Source organism: Rhineura floridana, chromosome 5, assembly GCF_030035675.1.
Source record: "Rhineura floridana isolate rRhiFlo1 chromosome 5, rRhiFlo1.hap2, whole genome shotgun sequence".
Taxonomy (NCBI): domain Eukaryota; kingdom Metazoa; phylum Chordata; class Lepidosauria; order Squamata; family Rhineuridae; genus Rhineura; species Rhineura floridana.
In genome coordinates, this window is record NC_084484.1 from 133,478,802 (window position 1) to 133,506,536 (window position 27,735).

At 41.5% G+C, this 27,735-nt stretch overlaps 1 protein-coding gene across 2 annotated transcripts in view; it reads left to right on the plus strand.

Moving 5' to 3' along the window:
• Positions 1–27,735, plus strand: part of MORC1 (MORC family CW-type zinc finger 1) — a 95,155-nt gene that overhangs the window by 14,594 nt on the left and 52,826 nt on the right. For both annotated transcript variants that reach the window (XM_061628103.1, XM_061628104.1), the window contains exons 5-13: positions 5,137–5,224; positions 9,161–9,269; positions 12,237–12,396; positions 15,762–15,867; positions 17,131–17,256; positions 18,308–18,387; positions 20,689–20,762; positions 25,619–25,692; positions 26,849–26,992. In XM_061628103.1, the coding sequence (XP_061484087.1) occupies positions 5,137–5,224; positions 9,161–9,269; positions 12,237–12,396; positions 15,762–15,867; positions 17,131–17,256; positions 18,308–18,387; positions 20,689–20,762; positions 25,619–25,692; positions 26,849–26,992 (961 nt within the window). The remainder of the gene's footprint in view (positions 1–5,136; positions 5,225–9,160; positions 9,270–12,236; positions 12,397–15,761; positions 15,868–17,130; positions 17,257–18,307; positions 18,388–20,688; positions 20,763–25,618; positions 25,693–26,848; positions 26,993–27,735) is intronic.

Genomic DNA, 27,735 nt, shown 5'->3' on the forward strand with positions numbered 1-27,735 from the left:
GATGATTTCTATGAGTCCCCTTCCAGCTTCTGATCTTGAACCCTGCACCTGGGGGTAAGAAATCTACTCTGCTGGCCAGATCTCCCTTTGTTAGTCTAATAGAGTGGCCAGGTGAGTTAATGGGCCTGTACACTGGCAAATGAGGCAGGGAGAGCCTATTGTTAATGAAACTCTTCAGGAGAGCCTCCCCCCTTCCTGAGGCCAAGGGGAGGCTTGTGTTTTGAGTTGAGTCTGAGGAAAGGCTAGGAACTGGAAGCAGGCAGAGAGGCTGGCTCCCTGCACCATGGCTTTAGGGTACCTCCTGTAAGCCTGATGGAAAAGAAAGATCTATTGGACTGCTGATGGTTTGCACCCTTCCATCAGGTTGGAATGTGTGTAAATAAATAAACCATATTTCATAAAGACACCACAGTCTCCGCTGCCTTCTTTCCAAGAAAACCAAAGACCTGGTTAAGCGCAGGGGCCCCTGGAAATCTCTCACCGCTCAGAGATTGGGGTGGTGCGCAATAGTGTATATACACCAGCTACCTCAGGATACCACTTTATGCATCCAGTGAAATGGACTCTGATCTATGAAAGCTTGCGCTATAATGAGTATGTTAGTTTTCAATGTGCCACAAGACTCTTTGTTCTCTTTGGTGGTAAGAAGAAAGATTAGGCATTGCCTTGTTGAAGCAACTCACGGTATTTCACATAAGGGATTCTTAAACTGCTTTTGAATCTCCCACATTTCTCTTTATCCTATCACCTCCAGATCACCCCTGTTTGGATGTTAACATTTTTGCACTCTTTCTTATGCCATCATCGTTAAGTGTGAGAGGTACCACCACACACAAAGTGCAAGGGGAGAGTAGGTGCTCTGTGTCAAAATATGCAATTCAACTATAAAAATCACAGTGGATCAGCAATAAATCTTATAGCAATAGTGCATGTAGTCACATAGTGCACACTTTAAAACCACATCCGTTGACAGGAATAGGAGAAGCCACATCCGTCAAAGCCACTCAACTGAAGTTGCTGTATACTGCAGATCCAGGAACCATCATTCAATTTTATAACAGATATTTCCTGTACTGTATGCCATATCAACCATTTTCATGAGTTTGGGGGGTGGGGTAAAAATGTTTTCTGAACGTCAGTTGAGGAAAGTGCTCATGTTGTTCCATCAAATTGTTGCTGTAGTGCTGAACATGAGTTTTGTTCAGGTAATAATACAGCATGTTTATGCCAGAATCAGGGCACACAGTTCAGATGTTATGTTTACCCACTGATAATTGCAGCTTTTCCTTGTTCACTTTTAATATCTGCCTGAATAGCTTGTGACTAGTGATGCTTGTAAATTTCTGAATTGTGAGAGTAGAGTAATTCTGGTGTCATTACAAGCTGAGCCCAAATTCCAGACCATAATAGACTCTTTGTCAATTACTTGTTCCCACCAGTCCTCCACTCTCTCTCTCCCAGGGAGCAATAGAATAGGCAGCTCTCCGGCTGAGTCTGAGTTATGCCAGCTGAATTCCTCCATCCTGGCTGAGCCAGGGTTCAGCCTGCTCAGCCAAAGATAGCTGAATCGAGTCCAGGATAAGTCCTGAAAGTGGGATGTTCCAGGAGAGGGACAAGAACAGGGCAGAAGAGACGTGCCTCATCCAAACGTCTGTCAGCTTGGTCACATGACAGTAACTCAACAGAAGTTAATACTGGCGAAAAGGGTGGTGTAAGTCAAACTATATGTTAAAGGCTTATTCTCTGCCAGGCTCAGGATGGTTTAGCCAGGAGCAGCCTGTTCCTCAATGGAATTTGGAATAGGGGTAACTTACACAGGCCTAGTTTACGCTGGCTTCCCATAGTTGGAATTGTTCTGCGCATCTTGGGAAAAGTAGAAGAGGGAGGTGGCTGGTGACTGTTGGAATTTCCCTACTGAGATGCGTAGCAGAGTTGCTTAGCGCTGCGGAACGGAGAGTATTGAGCGAGCTGTGTGTGTGTGTGTTTGAATCTTTGCTAAGATTCTACCTTCCCTGCAAATTAGTCAGACAGAGACTTTAAGCTTTAAAATAAGAAACAACTACTTTATTCTGGAAGTACATGCTTGATAGGAAAGAGTTCTATATGTAGCTAACTGGCTATGCTGGAGCAATGAGCACTGGTCCCAGTACTCGCCCTCATCCTGGTTGAAAGGAGAGACAAAGAGAAGATGTCTGCTCCCCTCTCAAGAGAAAGAGAACACAGAGAAAGACAGGAAGGAAATGGGATCAACATTCCTTTGCTTATCAGCCTAGCAGGAAGGAGAGAGACGACAGGATCAAAGGGATAGGTATAGCCTCAACCAGCAAGAGATCTAGCTCTCTAGCTACCCTTATTAACCCCATGCAGCCTCAACCCACCAAGTTGGAGTTGAACCTCATACATTCCAACAGTGACAAGAGAGGATTTTTGGACCTTATCTTTATGATCTGAACACTGAACATACTCGGGACAGAGTATCCTTTCATTTGCTGCCAGGGTGCTTAAGAATTATAGTTTACAATGCTTCCCAGCTCAGTTCATTGATCTGTGGCATCATTGAAGCTTCTGATTCATCCCCGCAGGAAAGAACATTTCTGAGCATCTAAATCTTAATTACCAGGCTCTACTGTCAGTGGTAGTCTGCCACTGGTTCTTTCCTATTCCAAGGGAAAGTTTGCTTGAGAAGGGTGGGGGAGACTGGTGGAGAAAATTGGGCTCCTACTCCCTCAGTCTTTCTGAGCCTTTGCTAATAATTCTCAGGGACATCATGAGTTTTTTTGGGAGGGCCAAAGTGCATGAGACCTTTAACTGAGTGCAGTGTGTTGAGTGCAGTGTTTCCCACCACCACCACCACCAATTCCAGTGCAGGAGAGGAGGCAATCGAGATCAAGACCCTAGCATGGGGGTAAGGGGCTTTGTACACTTTATCCCTGCATCAGTCTTCCCCTTCCTGATACCTACAATTTGCAGAAAAGTCCCCATTCATTTCATGGAGACTTGTTTTATTTTGCAATGCAAATTGCAATTATATAACACAAGCATGAGGCCCCAATCCAGATTGGGACCACAGTGGAGAGCCAAAGGGTTACAGTCCCTTAACACACACCCCTGATCTGGATCAACCCCACCCCCTGCACTGGCAATTCGTGTGCAGAAAAAAATCTTCACTCAAGGGCAGAACTACGCAATTAACCGGAATTGTAGTTTTGAAAGCTTGGAAAAAACCAAGGTAATTACGAGACACGTTGGGAGGAGTTTGCTCACTTCTGACCTGCTAAGTTGAACACTGCCCCCAAATTTGGCAACACAACTCCTGTTTTTGTAGTCCTGGGCATTCAGAAGAAAACAAGGTTTCTAAAATCAAATCCTTAGTGATTTGTTGTAAGAACATCAAAAGGATCCTGCTGGATCCAGCCAAAAGCCAACGTAGTCCATCATTCTGTTATAGGGCATTTTTAAAGGAATTGTTACTGGGTGCCCATTTTTTCATTCAAATGGCTTGCATGTGGAAGCCACTGTACCATATACAAATCCTGACATTTGGATTATGGTGATGGTGGTTAAATTATATATATATATAAAAAAACGGAATGAATACAACCTTGCAAATGCATTCACACAAGTTACTAGCCTAACAAAATTCTTGCTAACCTGCCCATTCACCAGTAAAGGGGGGGGGGAGAACAAAGTTACAGAGAACCAGACATCACAGTGTACAGGGAGAAAACTTTTGTTAAAACTTTTTTCACAAAGACTGGTTGTAATAACCCTAAGAAATTTTGTGTAATGTGCCCCTGTGTTCTACTGTTTCTATTCAATGTCACTAAAATTTCATACCTCTATAGTCATTATTTCAGTGCTTCCAATCCAGATTTGTTTACTAGGGTCTTGATTACATTTTATGTGGCCATTTGTGTCCACTGTGTGTCCAGAAGCTAGGACTGGATATCCATTTAGACACATAACTATTGCTTAAAAATGCCTTGTTCTGTTATCACAGTGGCCAACCAGATCATAGGCAGGACGCTAGTGTAACAGCCATACCTATAGTAGCTAGTGGACTCAATTCTGGCTTTGTGGTCAAGAAGCGTACAAGACTGCTCTAATAGTTTGTTCTTTTTACCTCCTCTGGCAGTTATCTTAACAATGAAAGAAGGGGGGGTTAAAAAGTGATTAGCCTGAGTCTGCCACATTTTTGCTATGATCATCATATATAATAATAGCAAAACAAAGCACTGAATTATGACAACTGTGTAACCAAAAACTCAGTTACTGAGAAACAAGAGGGAGGTATCAGTATGTTTGAGAAACCCCTAGATTTGCAGAAGTAGAAAAAGTATTGGGGAAGGGGAGATAAGGGGCAACTGTCCCATGCCCATCCCCAGCAAAACAAAACCAGACCATGAGGACTGAGCATGTTCAGTGATCACTGAATGCTCAGTGTATGGGGAGCTAACATGGAAAACCAGGAGAAAAGAGGAAATGGAATAAGAACATTCTGCGGAATGGCATGACTGGCTGGCTTGAACACTAAACAGGAGCACTCCACATTGTAACAATTTGCTTAAACCGAATGTACTTTGGAACTGGAAAGAAGTAGTGTTCCACAGGTATTAGTCCAGTCTTCAGTACAGTTTCCTTGTTTTTGACACATCCATTTATAAGTACCTTGTTAGAGGTGAGCTACAACAAACCAAGCTGTAGGAGTTTTGAATCAGCAAATCTTGGGTTTGAATCTCACCTTTGCCATAAGCTTGATAGGCAATCTTAGGCAAGCCACAGTCTCTCGCCTCAGCCCGCAATGTGCACTATGGGGACAATAATTATCTACCTTAAAGGGACCTTAAAAGGTTGTTGCAAAGCACCAGTCGTAAATCTGCAGTCCTCCAGATGTTGCTAAACAACAACTCCCATCATCCTAATGATTGGCCATGCTGGCTGCAGCTGATGGGAGTTGGAGTCAAACAACATCTGGAGGGCCACAGGTTCTCCACTCCAATATAAAGAATAAAAGATTATAAGATATATGAAACACTTTGAATACTTAATTGCTATATACATGTTGAATTCCTTTACCATAATGACTGAATTTTAATGAGGGCTCCAAAGGGAAACCTAATGACAAATCTATTTCAGGAGAAGCTACAGATCTTGTGTACTTTGGAAGATCTTCTAAGTGGACCAAGCCTAAGATGATTGGACGCTACGGCAATGGGCTTAAATCGTAAGTGTTTTGTATATTTTGTTTGTCTAGCTCAGGTTGTTGTGGATGTCTGTGAAATTCAAATACGCTCCCCTTTAATGACAAAGAAGGTTCTGAATTACTCACTTTGTGCTTAATGGAAACCTGTTTCCCAATCGTGACCATAAAGATGGTTTGTTATGCTTTATTTGTGGGAGGATATATCTGCTTAGTTTTGCATTTTTGTGTACTCCTTTTCATAAAAAAAATGACATGGTGGTTTACATCAAGACAAACACAAATGAGAGTTACAAAAACTGTCAAAATACTATTATGATTAAATTTGCATCCTGCCTTGAGCACCAAACAGTGCTGAAAGCGGCAAGCAAATAAATCACAAATAAAATAATAAAATGCAATAAGAGAGCAATAAAATACAACGTAAAAAGCATTAAAAGGCAGGTAAAACAAATTATTAACATCAGTAAAGACTAATTGAACCAATTTTACCATGTATATAACAGCATAACAAGCCAGCTTATGGGCCAAAGCCTTATCTGAATAAAAATGTCTTTCCTTGCCAGAAGTTTATAGCAGACCATAAGATGGGCCTCTCTTAGGAAGAAGCTTCCAAGTAGGCCATTTCTTGGCAGACTCATTTGGGAGAATAATATATTTCAAAGGCAATGATTAGGGATGTTGGACGTTGTAGTCCAACAGCATCTAAAGGGCCACAGGTTCCACAACCCAGGCATAGGGTTGTGTAGGCCATAACCAGCACTTTCAGTTTTGCTTGGAAACAGACTGATAGCCATTGTGGCTGTTGTAACACATAAGTGCCTTTGTCCCTATAACCATCCCCAATCAATAGTTTGACTGAAGCTAGGGATATAAGGAAGCAGCGATTTCTGTCCTGTTGTGATCAGTGCTGTTTCTATTCCACTATAGTTCAGCTATATGAATCAAATTCATTATATAATTGGTAGCAGAAGATGGAGAAGTTCCATACTTTATGAGAAAACAAGACCAGGAGCAGACTACAGTACAGATCATGAACTGGTAATATCGAAAATCAGAGTAAAGCTAGAGAAGAGGAATAAAGCAATCATAATGCCAAAATACAATTTAAATAACATCCCAGAAGAATATAAAGATCAAATAAGGAACAGATTTGATGCTTTAAACTTAGTTGACAGAGAACCAAAAGAACTATGGATTGAAGCAGAGAGATTATTAGGGAAGAATGCAAAAAGATAATGGAAATGGAAATGGACTGCCTTCAAGTTGATTCCGACTTATGGTGACTCTAAGAATAGGGTTTTCATGGTAAGCGGTATTCAGAGGGGGTTTACCATTGCCTTCCTCTGAGGCTGAGAGGCAGTGACTGACCCAAGGTCACCCAGTGAGCTTCATGGCTGTGGGGATTCGAACCCTGGTCTTCCAGGTCATAGTCCAACACCTTAACCACTACACCATACCTCTAGTTAAAAAGAAAGAAACTTCTCATTGGATGATTAACAAAACACTTTAAATGGTTAAAGAGTGAAGAAAAGCAAAAGGAGATAGAAACACGGTTAGAACCCTAAATGCAATAATATGGTGACCAGTACGCAGGGACTATTACAATAGTTACTGTATAAAAATAGGACCAAAAAAAAGGTTGAACAAGAGCCCTATTCCAAAAGATTAGAGTAATTAAAGGGAAATTTAAACCAAGAGTAGGGATGTTAAATAATCAACAGGGGAACACACTGACTGACGGAGATAAAATAAAAGGAAGATGGAAGAAATACACTGAAGAACTCTATAAAAGAGATGCAAGGATGACAGATTCATTCACGGAGGAACCATATGATGAAGAAGCAGAAGTTTTAGAATGTGCGTTGGAAGCTGTTCTTAAAGTACTTGAAAGAAACAAATCACCAGGAACAGATGGCATACCAATAGAGTTACTACAAAATACTGAGAATATGGAAAATAAACCCATGGCCCACAGACTGGAAGCGTTCGATATACATCCCAGTTCCAAAGAAAGGGGATCCCAGGGAATGCAGTAATTATCAAACTATTGCCTTAATATCCCATGCAAGTAAAGTAATGCTCAAGATTCTACAACAAAAGCTCTTACCATATACAGAGCGAGAAATGCCAGATGCCAAGCTGGATTTAGAAAGGGAAGAGGTACCAGATATCATATTGCAGACATACGTTGGATAATGGAAAGGACCAGGGAACTCAGAAGAAAATCACCCTGTCCTTTATAGATTAAAGCAAAGCCTTTGATTGTGTAGATCATGAAAAACTATGGAATCTTTAAAATAAATGGAGTGCCACAGCATCTGACTGTTCTGATACGCAACCTATACTCTGGACAACAAGCTACTGTAAGGACAGGATATGGTGAAAACGGGTGTATTTTATCACCCTATTTGTTTAATTTATACAGAGAACATGTCATATGGAAACTGGGATTGGACCAAGATGAAGGAGGTGTGAAAATTGGAGGGAGAAATATCAATAATTTAAGATGTGCAGACGATACCATACTACTAGCAGAAAGCACAAAAACAGGACTACAGCTGAACGTCAAGAAGACTAAAGTGATGACAGCAGAAGATTTATGTAACTTTAAAGTTGACAATGAGGACATTGAACTTGTCAAGGACTATCAATACTTTGGCAAAGTCATTGACCAAAATGGAGACAATAGTCTAGAAATTAGAAGAAGGCTAGGACTGGGGAGGACAGCTATGAGAGAACTAGAAGAGGTCCTCAAATGCAAAGATGTATCATTGAACACTAAAGTCAGGATCATTCAGACCATGGTATTCCCGATCTCTATGTATGGATGTGAAAGTTGGACAGTGAAAAAAGTGAATAAGAGAAAAATCAACTCATATGAAATGTGGTGTTGGTGGAGAACTTTGCGCATACGATAGACTGTGAAAAAGACAATTAATTGGGTGTTAGAACAAATTAAACCAGAACTACCACTAGAAGCTAAAATGATGAAACTGAGGTTATCATCTTCGGACACATCATGAGAAGACCTGATTCACTAGAAAAGACCATAATGCTGGGAAAAACAGAAGGGAGCAGAAAAAGAGGAAGGCCAAACGAGATGGATTGATTCCATAAAGGAAGCCACAGACCTGAACTAACAAGATCAGAACAGGGTGGTTCATGACAGATGCTCTTGGAGGTCACTGATTCATAGGGTCGCCATAAGTCATAATCGACTTGAAGGCACATAACAACAACAACAACAAATGTATTTGAAGGACAATGATTGTCCTACATGGTGCCAGAAGGAAGGGAATATAGGACGCTGGGCCCAATGTCCTGTAGGACCCTGCAGAGTTGCATTGCAGAACGGAGAGTATTGAGCGAGCTTGTGTGTGTGTGTTTGAATCTTTCCTAAGATTCTACATTCCCTGCAAATTAGTCAGACAGAGTCTTTAAGCTTTAAAATAAGAAATTACTTTATTCTGGAAGTACATGTTTGATAGAAAAGAGACCTATATCTAGCTAACTAGCTAAATTGGAGCAGCAAGCACTGAGCCCAGTGCTCGCCCTCATGCTGGAGGAGAGGGAGAGACAAGGAAAAATGTCTGCTCCCCTCTGGAGAGGAAGAAGAAGACTGGGAAGGAGGGAAGGAACTGGGATCAACATCCTTTGCATATCAGTCTAGCAGGAAGGAAGAGACAGCAGGAGATCAAAGGGACAGGTATAGCCTAGCAACCAAGAGGTCTCCTCTCTAGCTACCCTTTTTAACCCCATGCAGTCTCAACCCACAAGTTGGAGTTGAACCTCATACATTCCAACAGGGAAGACATCACCTCTCTAGCTGGTGAAACATTCCTTCCTGTCCCCAAAAGACAGTAATAACACTCATTTCATATATGTAATAGTTACTGCCTATATTACAAGATCATTGAGCTGTTCTAAAAATGGTCTTTTCCTGTATCTTTACTATAGAGGGTCCATGCGTATAGGGAAAGACTTCATATTATTCACCAAGAAAGAGAATACAATGACGTGCCTTCTTTTCTCTCAGACATTCTGTGAAACAGAAGGTCTCAATGAGGTATGTCTGCCTTCATTTGTTGCTGAAATATTTACATCCCACATTTCTGTCTCTAATGAGACCCTCATGATGGTCTAGTAACCATGGAGCCATACGACAGTGGGACCAATTACCTAGAGAGGTAGTGGGCTCTCTGACACTGGAGGCATTCAAGAGGCAGCTGGACAGCCATCTGTTGGGAATGCTTTGATTTGGATTCCTGCATGGAGCAGGGGGTTGGACTCGATGGCCTTATAGGCCCCTTCCAACTCTACTATTTTATGATTTTAAAAATATAACCAACTAAAATTGCACAATCGCAACAAAACACAAAAAACAGTCATGGCCAGGGCAGTGGGACAGAGATGCAGAAATGCTCTCCTGACACTGGCATCACTGTAACTTACCTGGATGGGGATTGGGGGAGCAGAGTGGCAACAAGGTTGGGGCTGCATGGATGCACTGGCAGACGCAATCCTGCAGTCCCACCAATGAGTCCGCTCAGCCTTGCCATCACTCTGCCCCACCTCAGCCCTATCCAGGTAAGCGCCTGACTAAAAAGTAACACTAGAAAAGAGCAGCAGTGCATGAATACCAGAATGAATACAGCCTTGCAAATGCATTTACGCAAGTTACTAGCCTAACAAAATTTTTGCTAACCTGCCCACCCACCAGTAAAGGGGGAAAAAAGAACAAAGTTACAGAGAACCAGACAGGGAGGCCCAGGCAGCATACATGGTTCCTCTCTATCATAGTAACTCTGAGGGTTATAACCCTCTGTGAGGGTCACCCAGTGAACATCTTGGCCAAGTCTCCAGTCCCTAGTCCAATATCTAACCACTACATTACACTGGCCCTATCAGCAAGCATAAATGCAGAAGCCAATATTTCAGATTGCTTTAAAGACCACCCTGATCAGATTCCCATCCAAATAGAGCCATTTTAACTTGTTGCCAACTTTATCCTTTCATCACAAAGAAGACTATAGCTGTTCTAAAAAAGTTTAAATGTTGTTCTACAATATAATGGCTGATATTCCATGCTAGTGCTAGTCAGAACACCCCCATTGAAGTTAATAGACACGTTAATTCAGGTTCATTAATTTCAGTGGGTCTATTCTGTGTAAGACTTAGCTTAACACAATCCAATGTGTTGGTTTAACCATGTCTCGCACATTCAGAGAACCTGTCAAATGAGTGAATAAATATAGTTACAGTCAGATATGCAGTTTTTTAATGCTCCACTCTCATACCTGCAAGGATTCTTTTGCCTTTGGCTCATTTAAAAGATAAGGGATTTTTGTCTCATGAAATCAGCAGCTTAGCCTTGATGAACAGAGAAGCCTGTTAGAAGCAATCTGAATTCGATATTTGTGCCTGCAACATTTTAGATGAAAATCTACTTTTGAAGTTCCGGTTCTGCAACTGATTTAGAGTGAGCCAAATTTTAGGGACAGATCCTTGAAAACTTTGGCTTCTGTGGTAACTATCGCTGCTTTTGATCCCGTGCCATGATTTTGCACTCTCTTTGTATGCAAAATCCAGCTTAAAAAATTTCCAAATAATTATTTACTTTGGGGCCAAAAAGCAAAGTGCACATGGATCCCTTCACAACATGTAATTTCTGCACAAACATGCCACAAAGGCATTTTTTAAAAAATCACTGTGTGATGAAAGAGGTCATTTCTTATAGTTAATTCTAGAAACATTCACTTGTAAATGGTCGCATGGTCACTTAGACTTTGGTTTGTTGCATGTTCCTTATTTCAGAGAATGTTTCCTTTTTTAGTATTACAATGTAGTATAAATAAATAAGGAACCTTTCCTTGAAATAAGACAGAAGTAACAAGGCAGCTCCACAAGACTGTTTACTGGGATGAAATTTCAAAATAATTGCTTGTAATGTTTAGGTTTTAGGCCAACTAATGTTGCTGTTTCTTCCTTCATCTCTGTTAAAATATATGACCCAAAAGGGGTAATCAGTGGCCAAAAGACATGGATCTTTGAAGAAGGCACATCTGCGATATGTGTCCAGCCATTGTGCTGTTGCAAAAATACATGTTTTTGACACATTCGTCCATGCTTTCTTGCATATGTAGATCTAGGGGCCCTGCTTTTTCTCAGTGCACTTTATGTAAGATAGGAACTGCAGTGATTCCAGCACATACTCTGGTCCTGTCACCATTTGCTTTGATTTCTTGCCTAATGATAAAAATGTTCTATAAGAATATACATTAATTTGGGCAACATAGTTACCGACCTCCATTTATCTGGAATTATTATTTTAGATTTGTACCACCTGGGGTTGTATCCAGTGATCATGCAAATGGAAGACCGTTTGCGTACTCCTCACTCACTCCTCCCCCTCTGCTCCTCTAAAAACCCTCTCTGGATGCTGGCTGGGGGACTTCTGTACAGCATAGACAGTGTTGCAGACAGTGTTGCAGAGGGCTGAAGAATCACCTGAAATTGAGCAGAGGAAACTTGAGTAAACAAGCTCCATGCTTACAGACGGTTCCTCCACCTGATTTCAAGGGATTCTCCTCTCCCACTGCAGCCCCATGCAACACAGGCCATGTGGCTCAGGACTCTCCCCAGTCAAACAAGCCTCTGGAGAAGCATTTCAGGAGCTGGGGGGGGGAAGAGACATGTCAGTTGCATTTCTGATAATTAAAGCAATGGGACAGAATGGCAGATCCATCAGTAGCAATGAGTTTCTGTTTGTGGACCTACCTTTCCATCCATTTAATAAAAAGAAGTGGGGGAGATGACTGAGGAGGTGTGTGTACATTATGTCCCCATATTTTGGTTGCACTGCAGAAGAGGGGTTCAGCACGGTCGTCTTTGGCAGTTGAAGTTAGAAAGGAAGCAATCAACACCATCAAAGTTGATCATGTTGTTTACCTGTTCAGAGGAGAGAGCGAAGTGAGGAAAGTAGCCTTATTTCATCTCTGATTTGGCTCCACTCTCATCTTGTTTTCATTTACAGGTTATAGTCCCAATCCCTTCATGGTCAAATCACACAAGAAATCCCATAATAGATGATCCAGAGACTTTTGGCACACAGTTGTCCATAATTTGCAAATATTCACCTTTTACGAATGAAGCTGAACTGATGAAGCAGTTTGATGCCATTTATGGAAAAACAGGTGACTTTATTTTTTTCAGTTTATTTTATTTTGATTTTGATTTTCCAAAAAAACAAGCATGCAGTTCACTGGCTGGATTCTAAAATACTAGAAAAACAATAACAAGATTCCATTAACCCTCCCCCCTAAACATTTCACGTATTATACACCTACGAGAGTGGCTATATACTAGAGTTAGTCAGCATGGATTTTTTTGAATCCACAATATTAAATTGAAAATACCCCCATGCCATCCTGATGCTTCCCATAAGCTCATTTCAAAACAGAACCTTACAAAACATGCAGTCCTGAACTCAGAAACACTTGCTTAACAACCCTTTAAATTTTCAGGGTGATACACAAAACAGTCAGAGAGAACTGAGAGTTCAATGTGTAAAAAGAGAGAGAGAGAAAACAGACCCATTTTGAACTTTTTTCTATCCAAGTTCTCCTAATCTGTTGAAATTAATTAAAAATCAGCAATGTTGACAAAGTACCTGTAGTTCTATTACTAACATTGCCCCATACTCTGACCTTCATCTTCTGCAGTTTAAAAGCTAAAAAGAATGCCTGGCTGATTTTTAATTAATTTAAGAAATTTAGCATTAAACTCAATGATAAGGCCAGGCATGCTCAGTAAGAACCAACTGTCAGTTTTCTAAAAGCGAGACTCACAGCTACTTGGCTTGGCTAATCAGGGCCACACCTACACCAGCCTTTTTTTTTTACTTTAGACAGTCATGGCTTCCCTCAAAGAATCCTGGGAAGTGTAGTTTGTGAAAGGTGCTGAGAGGAGATTCCTTTTCCCCTGACAAACCTCCAGTGGCCAGAGTGGTTTAACAGTCAGCTGCTCTGATTGAAGCTCTGTGAGTGGAACAGGGCATCTCCTAGCAACTCTCAGCACCCTTCAATAAGTACACTTCCCAAGATTCTTTGGAAGAAACCATGACTGTCTAAAGTGAAATAAAGGTCTGGTGTGGATATGGCCAGTGACAGCTTTGGTTTAAATTTGTGTGGGAGGCTACATGTGCCTGCTGTAGAATAAAAAGGTAGGGGAAACCCTGAAAAAGAATAATACTGTTCTCAATGTTTTCCTTTTGGAGAGGAAAGGTGCTTCTCCTCTACCCAGTGCCCACCCATCCAATCTCCTCCTCTCTCCCTTCCTCCCTCCTCCTTCACTTCCTGCCCCTCCCCCAGGTCAGTTTCACCTATCCTAAGCATGATTTCACAGGAGTAAATCCCACTGAACTCAATTAACATTCAAATTATCAAACCTGCCCTCCCCTCCTCCTCCCTCCCATCACATCCCTTTTGCCCCTTTCCTCCCCCTTCCTTCACCCCTCCCCCTCCTCTTCCAATCCCCTCCTTCCCCCTTCTCCTGCTCTCCTCTCTCTTCCTCCTCCCTTCTTCCTCTCTCCCCCTTTCTTTTTCCTCCTCCCCTGCCCACTCCATGCCTCCCTCCCCGTGGTCAGTTTTACCTATCCTAAGCATTCACTAATAGGCAAAAAACCTTGAAGTTTGAGATCGTACCTATAGCCAACAGATATTTCTAACAAATTTTAAAAAGCAGGGAAATTGGGCAGCTATAGTGAATGCACCAGGGGAGCAGGAGACGGGACCTTTTCTCTAATATATTGTATTGCCCTACAAATTTGTCAAAATGCATACACAATTTAGGTTGGTCTTTCACAGTCCAATCTACTTGCTGTGTAGCTTGGAAGAATTTGGTAACGTCTGAGCATATGAAGAAAAAAGTATCCATTAGGAATTGTTTAGACATCTGCTATTCTGCCATATGTCAAGAACTGATGACCCATTGGCTTCCCTTCCAATGGTATGATTGTGTAATAAGAACCTGAGGAGAGCCTGCTGGATCCGGCGAAAGGCTCAGCTAGTCCAAGAACCTGTTCTCACAGAGGCCAACCAGATGCCTATGGGATCCCCACAAGCATGACCTGAGCGCAAGAGCACTCTTCCCTCCTGCGGTTTCCAGCAACTGGTGTTTGGAAACATACCACTTCCAACTATATATAGTTTACATACAGTAAAATAAGCCTCTGTATCCAAGTGATAATCCTCCTTTGGTGTTATTTTTCATGTAAAAATAACTTTACATTTGGCAAAATTCCTACAACAAAGTAGTATGTGAGTGTGTAGTTCATTGTCTTAGGATTGTGGTAGGGGAGGGAAGAGTAAAGTAGAGGAAGCAGAGTCTCATTTTTTGTCACTGTCAAACCCTTCTTTGGCTTAGCTCCTCCCCCAACAGATTGTTAGTTGGCTGTTGCTTGGGATGGCGAATAAGCTATCCAGCCTTGATGTCAACTTTATTTAAAAATTTAACAATATTTCTACAGTCCCAGACTTAACTGTCATGTAAGCCCATTGTTAGTCAAGGCTAACTTTATGAAGTTTTAAAGTGTTTTTGGTGCTTTTGTTTGCTGCCCTCGGCTCCTACTGGGAGGAAGGGTGGGATATAAAGCTAATAAATAAATAACGTAGAGCCATTGACTTCGGTGGGTCTGCTCTAAGCCTGGATCCAACCCATGTGTGTTTTCATGATTTATGCTGCAGAACATACTTAGACACCTTTATTATTCTGTTATATGTAGTACTGGGATAACTGAACAGTGTGGATCATTCTTTTGGTGATGTGATGATGAGTGACTTTGATGGTGAGCACAGAAACACTGAGTTTCATCCAAATGTTTCCTTCCTCTGACACAAGGAACTTCCTCCTTATGAAAGTAACCTTTGGATGCAACCTGAGCAGTTACATACACCCTAGGCTCCAAGCAGTAGGAGATCTCGGGGTCCGAGGAGGTTTATTGACACATATATACACACTGAGATAAGAAATCCACAAATCCTGCTCTAGGGGAGCTCTCCAATGCCATAGCACTGCATCCAGCACAGTGAGTCAGGACTGTCTGTCTCTTTCTATCTCCAGTCCCAAAACTGTCTGTCCTTCGTTCTCTTTTAGATGTTGATGACACCACCTCCAGCCAGGGGAGGGTGTGTTTGAAGACATGTCCCCTTCAGTTAATCTTCCATCTTAATAACAAAACAAATACTTAACAGTCCTGTCTCAGGCTACTTACTTAGCAAAGAAATGGTTTGACCATTTAAAAAGTCCCTTTGTTCTGCAGTCTCAAATCTTACAGCTATAAAATCACAGGATGGGAGGGGAACCCAAAAACCAGTTTAGTCTAACCCAAACTTATTACAGCATATATTAATTTGTGGGGAAGAGTTTGATCTTGTTGCCCGATTCCAATTTGCTTAACTGTAATTATCCATTGTGCTGCTGCTTCACTCCTACTTTAACTGGTATAAGGATTGGAAAACTGATAATATATTCAATAATATATTTTTACCTTCACATCTAGGAACCCTGCTGATAATATACAATCTAAAACTCACACTCAGCGGTGAACCAGAACTTGACATCCTAACAGATGAGGCGGATATGTTGATTGCTGTAACACCTGAGAAGTAAGTTTGATATCTGTTTCCTGATTTGATGTTATGCTTTGTGCTCTTAAAATTTTGCAAGTCGCTTGGAAACTCTGTATGTAGCAAGCAACTAATACATTAAATAAACAATGAACAAATTATTTTATAAAAATAATTTTGGAAGATAATTCCTTTTCTTTTGTTTGCTTAGACACTAGAAATGACGAAATGCTCTTAGAGTATATCAGTTGGTTAATGGAATCTGACATCCACTATAATTTTGTACAGTATAATTAGATGTTCTTCCTTGAAGTCCTCATGGTACCAGAGATGTCAGAAGATATGTTCACCAAAAAAAATAATCTAACGGATTGAAGAAGAAAGGAGTAGCAGTCCAAACTGCTTACTTAGAAGCAAATTCACTGCATTCAATAGAGCTTACTCCCAAGAAATTGTCCATAGGATTGCATCCTAAAAGAAACTCCAAGTGCTGGATGTGATTTAGTTTGCTATGGGTGTGCACAGAGGACATGGTGTGGTCTGTACATGCAAATAAACTGTAGTCCACTCTTGCTCCCTGGGTCCTACAATGGCTAGATCCATGGTGGCCAGTGTGTTACTGTTTCTTTATCTAGATCCTCCTCCCCCCTCACCCTGTACCTCAGCCAGGTACATAATAGGGCACCCCTTTCTTTCTTGCATAACCTCTCCTCCTAGTCAAGGAGATGGTACACAGGTATGCCTCCATTCTACCCATATGTAAGGACATACTTCATGCTGCAACACGTGTGATCCCTAAAATTCACAAAACTCCTATGCAGAGATGTCAAGGACTTACTCTAATTTAGGATAGTGCACTATGCAACATGTTCACAAAGGTCACGTGCTAATTCACAATGGCATTCACAATGCTTACAAAACATCACATGCTAATTATAGTTATATCCCACTCTTCCTTTAGAAATATCAAAGCAGCTTACATGGGGCTCACAGTGAACAAATGAACATACCTTTGCCCAAGACATTCAATTTAGTTCAGTTTTCCTGCTCTCCAATAGATGGATAGAACTGCCAGCATAAAACGTTTTGGCGAGTTACAGTTTTAGTCTCACACTTTCTCCAGATCTGCATTTATATGAAAAATAATTATATTGAACCTTGAAAGAATTCAAGAACATTTTAGTGAGAACATGTTTTGAGTTTGTTTGTTTTTCATTCAGGCTGATTATGCGCCTAATTTCCTCTATAGTTCTCCCTTTATCAGCCTAAAATTACTCTGCCTTAAACACTTTTCTGTGCCAGCCTTCCAGAGCAACGATCGCTGAGAGCCTATACAGCTATATTGTACTCTGAACCACAAATGAGGATTTTCATTCAAGCCAAGAAAGTAGAAACCAAACGTTTGCCTTATTGCTTTTACAGACCCAGGTGAGTCAGCTTCTCCTATTACAAAGCCAGATATTTAAATTTTCAAAGAAATGCGCTTGAAAGCATTAGCTACTCTTTTTTGGCCATGAAGAGAAATTGACTTTGATGGCAGAGCAATTTATAATCTAAGCCAAGTTCAAATCACACTGGCAGGCCAAACTGTTAAAAGGTAATCAGCTGTGACCAAACACTTTGACCCAGAGCAAAGAATACTTTACATAAGATAATCACCTAACAGCAGGAGGCTTTTTGTTTGTTTTCTTTCTGTGTATGTTTTCAGTTGAGTGGAAATTGTTCAGGCAGTTCTGTAAGGGTGCCGCTAAATGGTTGCAGACCACTTATCGAGTTCATTTTTTAAATGGACTCCTAATCTTATAATGTGTTATAATGCATTTGAAGTAAGATTTAGCAAGCCAAATGAATGTCTTAATACAAGTTCTAGGAAAGCTGGGATTCAATCCAGTTCTAGCTATACTTTATGGTAGGAGGCCTATGAACTTAGGAGGAGGGAATTTAAATATTACAGTTTAGCAGTACAGTTGATGGTGCCTTATGTGTGGACAAGTGTACACATTCAGTTCGCAGATGACTGACACTTTTGTGGATTCAAGGGACTTGGTAATGACAAAGACTCAGGAACATGACACACACACACACATGCAAAAAAGAAGAAGAGTGAGCATCACCGAAACATTTTTTTTTAAAAAATTAGTTTACCAGCACAGGCAGATGCCAACCTTGGGGTAAAAACAAAAAATCCAAACCACCCCTCTTCCACCATGTGGATCATGGTTCTAAATCCTACGTTAGTTGTGGACTTCACCACTGACTTGAGTTATCACACACTTTTGAGGTCTGTTGAAAGATAGGCTTCTGCAGGGAACAAAGATCATGTGTGCCCTGCCCTAACGTTTGCAAGGAAGCCCTTGGAATCCCATCTGTAAAATGGAAAGAATAGGTGCCTATGTTATCGGGTTGTTATGAAGGTTAGTCCTTTATATAGCATGTCAGAGAAATGTAATTTGTGACTGCATTTTTCATGTCTTAACAGAATGTATCCGTATATATCATCTTCATTCAAACAAGTTGCTACAAATGAATTACAAAAGGCAGAAGTGGACATGAAGGCTGGTAGGCAGCATCTTACAATCTTAATAATATTTTAATATTAAGTATTCTCTATGTAACTGCCAACGTTATTTGTAATCAAAATATATAGCACTTGTGTATCATTTCTAATGTTGCTTCACCATAAATAATTTATTGTTATCTATGGAGAGAATCCAATTGTCCAGCTCTTCCCATTGCTTGGGGACTTTTGCAGTAGCACTTGATGGATCACCTGTTGAATAGGTGATATCAACATGTCCAGTGCACAATGAACAATGTAGGTATCACATTTTGAATAGGCTGCAAAAGATTAAGGTTGTATTCAATGCTGCCATTCTACTTGCACAACAGACTTCCGCTTGTGTAATGAAATTTCCCCCTGCAGTCCCTCAAACAGCCTCCAGATCTGCTTCAGAGGGTTGGGAGATTCTCTGGAGCAGATTTTAAGAGCACGTGGGGAGAGGAGGAGAAGAAGAAATCCCACTGCACAAGCAGATACAACCCTTGTATACAACCCTTAGTTGTAAGTGTAGTGGCTGCCTAGACTTGGCTTCTTTTGAAAACCAAATACCGATGTAATGCACCATGTTTGGGGTTCATGTTCAGAGGAGAGGGGAGAAGATTGCTTCGAGTACAGAATGCATGGAATGACAATTGGGTTGCTGGTGGGAATTTTGTCAGTTGACAGTTGGAAGAGGGTGGAAGATATAGGGGATTAGCCAGCTGGGAATAGGTTTAGATTACTGCTTCTAACTGCATTCATGCCAGACTTTGGTTTACTTTGAATTTGTTTTAATTGTTCCTCAAATAAACAGTCCGTCTGTTGTTAACCCTGGGTAATTGTCAGTCTCACTGTGAAGGTTTGAACAACTACCCCAAACCTACACCTACACTGTGCTGTTAAGTAAGACTGTGATCATGTGCTGACTAAAAACCCACTGCACCTTGAGGAAAATGGGCAAATTCCCACGTTTATGTTGGAATGCAGAAAAGGTGGGTTTCACAATTAGTTAAAATAAAATTGAAGCATATGAAAAATAGTGAGGTCGTGAAACTAATAGGAAGCTTTGAAATGCAGGTTTCTTTGCTTTGACACCCCTCCCCTACACCAGTTTGGAAGAGTCCACATGCCTTTCAAAATCACACCTAACTCAAAATGGACTCCATTTTATAAAAAACAACAAATTTGGTTAAAGTTAGTGGGTTATGTTCAACTAAGTCCTATGCAGAGTAGACTTCCTGAAATTAGTGAACCTAAGTTACTCCTGTCTGTTAATGTCAATGGGTGTACTCTGAATAGGACTAACATTGATTACCACCCAATGAATTTGTTATGGCATAAAAGCTTATCTTATTTTAGTAATAGATTACATTATACCTGAAAGTGTGTATGGATTTACATTTTCCTGTACTCACCAGCATATTACAAACATACTCCATTTTACTATAAATCAATCTCTTGATCCCTCTCTTACGTTTGATCAATTTAATCATATTTACTACATCCCACACTTTCATTGTCCAATCTTCTGCTGTTGGACCCTATCTTTGTTCTAATTACGACACATTGTTATGTGGGCAGCCATGAGCAAGTTTATGACAATTTCCCTTTAATCTATTAGGACCTGATCTTTGACGTACCCAAATAAAACAACCAGTGGGTCTATTTGGAGTGTATACCCTGTGACTGATTCCATTTCTTTTACTAAATTGACCCATTTATTTTCAGCAAGCAAGCTTTTGTCCCCTTCTTCAGATGCCTGAAGTGTTCTCCTAAATTACAGTTTAGATATACATGAGGTTGGGGTGATGTCGTTGTCAGAAGGAAATAAAGTACAGAGGGTGACTTTTACAAGTTTTCCACTCCCTTTCTCAGACCAATTTATGTGAGAAGGGATGGCAAGGTCTTGCGGCAAGGATGTAATCATGTTTACATCATCTTGAACTTGATTAATATCAAGGTGCCAAATGGAGTTAAGGGATGTCATTCAACTAACTTTTTGCACCAGTGCTAGAGTTAGTGCTAGTGCAGTGGGTTCTCCCCTGTCCTCCCCCACCCATGCTCCATGGCATCCCAGATCTGCTTTGGAGGTTTTGGGGAAACCCCAGAATAAATTTAGGGGGCATGTGGAGGAGGAGAGGAGCAGATTGTTCCATCGTGCAAGGAGAAATTCTTGCACTGATGGAACAATTGCCTTAGAGCTGCATTGAATACAGCCTAATATTTTTGCTTAATGGTGTTTTCTGTTCTTCCTTTGTGTGGTTGATTGGGCAAGTCTGTCTTCAAAATAGTTTAACAAGAGCCTTTGCTTACATTTGTAGCTGAAGATGCTGTGAAAGAAGCAAAGTGCACACTAAAACATTTGCAGGACTCCCTCTTGCAGGAAAACTGTGAGGTATTGTAATAAGGATAAAAATAATTAATATATTTAGGATGGGTTTTTTCCCCAAGAGCACAGTCTACCCTGAATATCTCCTGTGTGGAATGAATGAGAACTGTGCAACAGTATGAACACAACCACTTGTCAGGATCAGAATCAGGTGGCCATACCTAAATCCAGGCCTGGAGAAAATGTCCCTGAGGTCAGTGGTTTGAGCAGAAAGCTGAATAAGTTGGGAAAGTTAAACATACAACAGGCAAAAGGAACTACTTTGTTAAGAACAGAAGGCTCCTAGTAGTTTTACCTTACCTGGTCATTCCAGAATGCTCAAACTTCCAACCGATCATAGGGAATGATGTTGCAAAACTCTGTTCCTTAATGTGCCTGAAAAGGGCTCTGGGGTTTGAGCTTACATAGTCCATACTGTTACTTGAAGAACTGCCTTACCACATAAATGCCCTCTCAACTGCTTCGATCTGCAGAGCTAGCACTTTTACAAGTGCCACATATGTGTGTGTGACTTGTTTTTAATCTGACTTTGATCACTATGTTTGAATGCATATTTTATGTAACCCACTTAGGGGTTTTTTACAATTAAGCAGTATACAAATTCAATAAATAAATAAATAAAAATATCTGTGTGGGGTAGGTCCTCACTTTAGCCCCCAAGCCCTGGAATCCCTAATGCTCATCCCCTACATTTCAATGGTCTCAGGAAGGAGAATTTCCCAGTGAATTGTGTCAAAAATCTGTGCTTTATATAGCACACCACTTTTATTGGCCCACAACTTCCAGTGTAGAGCATCAACATTTGCCACATTTGGCCATGCTTCCTAGTTAGACTTACAAGTTAATTGTTCAGAAATATAGACCATGAACAGTATTAATGCTAGGCTTTTGAAAGTTTCGCCTAGCATGACCTTTAAACAGTGGGGAAGATTTTCAAATCCTGTTAATTGCCTGTTTAGTATTGCTGAGAACTCTTAAGTCCTTATTAAGCTGCATTGGCTTCAGATTCAATTATTTCCTAAAGAGTGTTTGGAAGGCACTTTCTGCTTCAGACGACTTTCAACGTGATAATTATGTAGCCTAATTGTACCTGCACAAATTATCATTTATATCCATAGGAACGTTTACTATTGCTAATCCCCATTATTCTGATTTACAAGATTTCTACAACCATGACTATTATTAGTGCTTTAAATGTACCACCTAAATATTTACATAGTGCCAAAAGTGTGCTTGGTGCTGCACATAAATAGAGCTGACCAAGACAAGTCCAAGACAAGGCAATTCAGATACTTATTTTAAGCCTTGTTCAGGCATTATGTTCCATGCAATTCAGTACCCTATTCTGCAGGATAGTTTTGGTACTCAGAACGAATTCTTGAGTTCAGATTTCTTGGATTCTATGTCTTTTCCACCTGGCTCTGGTTGGTGGATCTCAAGGTTCTAGTAAAAAACAAATTAGATCCCACAAACCTGATATCTGCACACACACAGCACTGAAAGGGCTCTTCCTTTGTCCTTTGCCTTCCATGAGGTCTAGGAAATGGACGGACTGCTTGGGACTCATCATCTGCATTCAAGGGTGGTGGTCCTCCAGCTAGAGACAGGGGCACAGGAAAAGGTCCTGAAGATTTTCTTCTAAGGAAAGTGGCCCAAACCTCATCTTCGTCTCATGAGAGCACTGTGGGACTCCAGAGTCAGGTGCCATAGCATTCAGATTGCACGGAGGGAGTGTGTATCATGACACTAGAGTACAGCAGTGACTAGAAGACAGAGTTAGAGGCTCAGTGAGAGCAGTTGAGGGGCACAACCAGGTTCCTGGCTCTGAACCTGATACTGGTGATCAGTGGCCACTAAAGCTGAGACTGGCTGACAGGCAGGAACTAGATCCCACAACACCCAAACCTGTAGAACTAGAGCCAGGACCCCCACAAGCATCATCCCCTGGGTGTGAGGAACCGAGTGCCTCCCACACCACCTCACTATTCAAATGGCACAAGCAGGAAGCTGTGAAGCACATAAGAAGTGCCCGTCTTCAAGCCAGAGGGTTGTCCCTTTAATAGACTTTAGGGGTAGAGACACACTTGCAGTTTTGCTAGCTTCAATGCACCTCCACCTCCAAGTTTTGCATGCAGAGACACACAATGCCAGGCAAACTCCACACTTACACCAAAACCTCAGATGTTGCAGCTCTAGCATGCTTTACCCTGAAGACAGCTTCACACAGGCTTGAGAACTAATTGGCCATCAACCCTGTTGCCACTGTGTCCAATGAAAACGTTTTGCTGTAGGCTCATACAGACACAGTGATTGGCCCAACGCTTTGCTGTGGATGGTCCTAATCAGCAATGGGAAAGAGAGATGGGTCCAGCCTGGGCAGAATTGTTTCAAAACAGAGCCCGAGAAAACATTCTGGCTGCTTTTGAAGTGATTGGTGTGTCTGCAGCCTTGTTCTCTAACAAAGGGGGTAAAAATGGGAGAAGTGGACTGGAGGCAGAGCAAGGTGCTCACTAGGAGCTCTCCCTGGTGCTGCAACAGCCCAGCCAGCCTTGTTCCATGGGCTTCTCTGTGGGACCAGAAAATGACAGAGAGCAGGGCTGTGTGTGTTGACCCCTCTGCTCCTGTCACATTCCCCTGTCAGCCTTGCCCATGCCATGTACCCATTAGGGAAAGGTGTGAAGGCATGGAAGCCCACCAGATGGTCTCCATGAGCTGGAACGCTGCACCCCTGGGTACATTTGGCAGGTTTCTCCTTAGGAAAGTGTGGAATGGGAGTGCCAGGAGATATAGTGATGGAGGCAGGACCAGTGTGTGCATCTCTCTGCTATCTGAATCATGTGACTAGGGCTATAGTAGTGTCCAAGTGGCAAATCAGGACCCATCAGTGGGTTTCAGAAACATTTCTCATGACATTACCAAGAAGAAGGGTGTATCTTGACATGGAACCAGGGAAAGACCATCTCAGTGGCAGAGCACAAGCTTTGCATACAGAAGTGTCAAGGTTCAATCCATGGCAGACACCAGCTAAAGGAGATAAGGTAGCAGTTGGTGGGAAAAACCTCTACCTATGGCCCTAGAAAGCTACCAGCCAGAGTAGGTAGTAGTGGGACAGATGAAGCTGGGGCCTAACTCAGTGTAAGATAACTTCATATACTCAAAGCAGCGCCCAACCTAGTCAGGTCAATTTAATGTGCAGCATGGGTGGGTGGGTGTTTCCTCTGCAGTTTTCCACCCAAGACCTCCTTTTGCAGTGAAATCCTCTGCACGTTTTCTCAGAAGTAAGACCCATTGTGTTCAGTGGTTCTTACTGCCAGGGAAATCTGTATAGGATTGCAGCCTTAAAGCCATATTTCACACAGTGAAAGTTACTTCCAATCTTAGAACGTCTAGAGCAGTAGATCTTTACTTTTTAAGGTTACGGACCGCTTTGACAATCAGATGAAAGCTATGGACCGCAATAAATCAATAAATACAATTTATTTTATTGCATTAGAATTTGCTTCGGGTTTGCTTTTTTTTTTGCACCCAGTTCACAGACCCCCTGAAGCCCTAGGGATCTATGGATCACAGGTAAAGAACCCCTGCCCTATAGAGAGAAAAAACAGCTTTTAAAAACGTCTTGGGCCAGCAGTTCTTGCCAGTGGCCTTCTCTTCCTTTGCTTTATTTCTTGTTCTTCTTTCTCCCTCTTAGTACAGTTGCAACGATTTCACACGTTGGTGGTCAAAGCAGGTGACCCCAGGAAAAGAACCTCTGGTTGCTTTGTGACATGCCTGGCCTCAGTTGGCTGCTCTTACAATTACCCTATAAATGCCACGTAGTGAGCCTCTTCTAGTGTATGATTCAGGGACGTGCACATGTAATATAACTGCACTCCCCCCCAATCCTCATGCTGAGGTGCATCATGCGCAGATAAAAGCCATTATTTGAATGATTTTACTAATGTTTTATGGGAAAGCTAGCTCTTTTTGTTCTATCAAGATGCAGCACTGGAAGGCTGACTTTGGAACAGCAGTGTTGTGTTAATGCTCAAAAGGCACTTGTGACCCACCATCCTGAACACTGCCCACCAGCCATGTATGGTGAACGATATACCTCCTGATTTTTTATGCCTACCCAGTAGTGGAAAACAAGATGGCTGCTAAGCAACTGGCAGGCCACAGTACAATACTGGGCTCCATGGGCAACATGTTGTGTAGAAACAGAGGGAGTGGCCTTATATGAGTCAGACCATTGGTCCATCTTGCTCAGTGTCATCTACACTCCAGAGTTTCTGACAGGAGTCTTTTACAGCCATTCCCAGAGATCGCAGGGATTCAACCTGGGACCTTCTGCATGCAAGGCAGATCCTCTGCACTGAGTTACAGCCGTAGGCTTTCTTCCAAACTCAGGTGGGCTATAAGACCTGGGGCCACATGTGGCCCTCTGCCTAATTTCACGTGGCCCTTGGATTAAATTCCTGCACGTGGGAAGGAAGGGGAAAGTTGGATGGTGGAGAGAGAGAGAGAGAGAAAGAGAAGGCATGACAGAAGAAGAAAAGGCAGTGGCTCTATCTACTTTGGCCTCTGTCTCTACCCACCTTAGGCTCCTGTACCACCCACCACCAATATGTGTTCCCATACAAATGAGCCCTGGGGGAATATGGCCCTCAACAGAAAAAAAAGGTTGCTCAATCCTGAAGAAACATAGTGGAGTTCTAATCTAATTCCAGGGTTTCCAATATACAAGAGTCAACCTCAGTAACCCAAAGCCTAAAAATGCCTATTCTCTGGGATGCGCTTTGAATTAAATATCTGATAAAGTAACTTATTCTACTGCTTTTCCTTTGTACTGCTCTTTCCTTTCTGATGATGGGGGGCGAAAGTTTGCTCAGCTTGCTTTGCGGGATGCTCTGGAGAACGAAAAGAAAATGAGAGAAAAACTTCAAGACAAGCAAAGGCAAGTTAAGACATACGGTGATTTACTTTTTGTGAAATGGTGTTGCAAGAGAGGAAAACACAGGCACACTCTGACTAAAATGACCAAAAGTGGACAAAGCATTTAAAGAGCCCTAAGACAGATGTGGGTTATATTTCTGGCATTGTGTTTTCACAGTTTTGCAGACATGGAAATGTTTCCGAGAGTTTATCCTGGTTGTTCAAAAATTATGGTGGAAATACGCTTTGCTTTTTCTTCTTCTTTACAACACTGAAAGTCACTATTCATTGTGGTTGGTATAAGGCAGCCTTTCCCAACCAGTGTGCCTCCAGATGTTGTTGGACCACAACTCCCATCTTTCCTGACCATTGGCAATGCTGGCTGAGGCTGATGGGAGTTGTGGTCCAACAAAATCTGGAGGCACACTGGTTGAAAAAGGCTGGTATAAGGAACGGGGTTAACATTCACAGACGAAAGCATTTTTCAGTAAACCATGATGTCAGATGAACTGTTTTCCTTTGCCTGCACAGTTTGAAACCAAACCACACAGGCAAAGGTGCAGGGCTTTGTAAGTGCTGACAATTGGGGAGCAATGTCTTTGCCTGCAGGCAGGTGGGCATGGCTTAGCAAAAACCACCTCACAGGCCAAATGGGGATGCCTGCCAGGCCTAATTAGGCTCATAGGCTGGAGGTTCCCCATCAGTGCTATAAAGTAGCATGAAAAATAAAGTTTCAGTGGTGCCGTTTCCAATTCTAATTGGAACACCATCCTAACACAATTGAGTCATTTCCTGTATTTGAGGCAATTTTCAAAATAGTTATGGAGTCATACAATGAAACTTATTTGTCTGCTTTGAAGCAGGCAACATTAAATTTACTGAGGCTTACTCTCAAGTAACTGTGCATGAAACTGCAGTCTGAATGAAAATCTTGAAAATTACTCATGAGCCACACTTCAGAAACACAGAATACATCTGTGTTTAATACTGGTATGTGGGTTAAACATTTTTGCCTCAAAGCATCATGCTTTTTTCCTGATTAATCACTTACATTTTTAAATTGACTTTGAAAATCTATAATTATATACCTAGGTTACTTGTGGCAGTCAGTAACCTTCAAAATCAAGTTATCTGCAATGGGACGATTTTTTTCAGTGTTGTTTGTTTTCTCTATTCAGAAATCTGAGAAAACCCAAAAAGCTCTTCTTAATATTTGGCATTAACATTGAAAACCGAAGTCAAGATGGCATGCTTGTCTACAGCAACAACCGCTTGATCCGAATGTTTGAGAAAGTAGGACCACAGAAGAATATAGGATCTTAGTAAGTTCCTTTTTTAATGTTTGAGAGCCACTTTTCAGGGTTGCTTAAAATGTATTTATTCTAGATGCCAGTAGGCTTGCTTCAATGTTCTTCTTGAACACAGAAACATTATCTGCATAATTTTGATTATTCCTAAGGGAAACTTTGAGCTAGTTATTCTCTCTCAGACTACCTCTTACATAGGGTTTTTGTGTGGATAAAATGGAGGGGGAGAGAGAACCATGTACGTTGCCTTGAGTCCTTGGAGGAAAGGGTGGTCCTTTGGTAAAGTTGGTATTATCATTAGGAGGAAATCTCTCCCCCACACACATTGGTTATCAGTGGTTTATAGCTAATTTAAGATGGCAACTTAAAAGGTTATGCATGTTAGATGAGCAACCACTTACCATATGTGTTCCAATAACACAGTGGATGGACTGTGTCTGAAGCAGACTACTGCATTCTGTCTGTTAATTCTGCAACAGTGCCATCATACTCAAAGCTGCAGTACATGATCTCTTATCCTGCCCTTTGAGAACCTTCTCTCCTCAGAAATCATACATATGGTCCAAACATAGGATGGGGAAAGAGAAGCACCGGCACCTTCCCCTCTCTAAGTTGTGCCCTGCATAGTGGTTGTATAGCTAAATGAAACTAGAAGACCTGCCCTGAGCCTTTGTAATTTGGATGCGCTATAAATCCAAATTCTTTATTGTAAATCCAAATTATTATAAAATGCTTATTTTAATAAACTGAATTGCAAC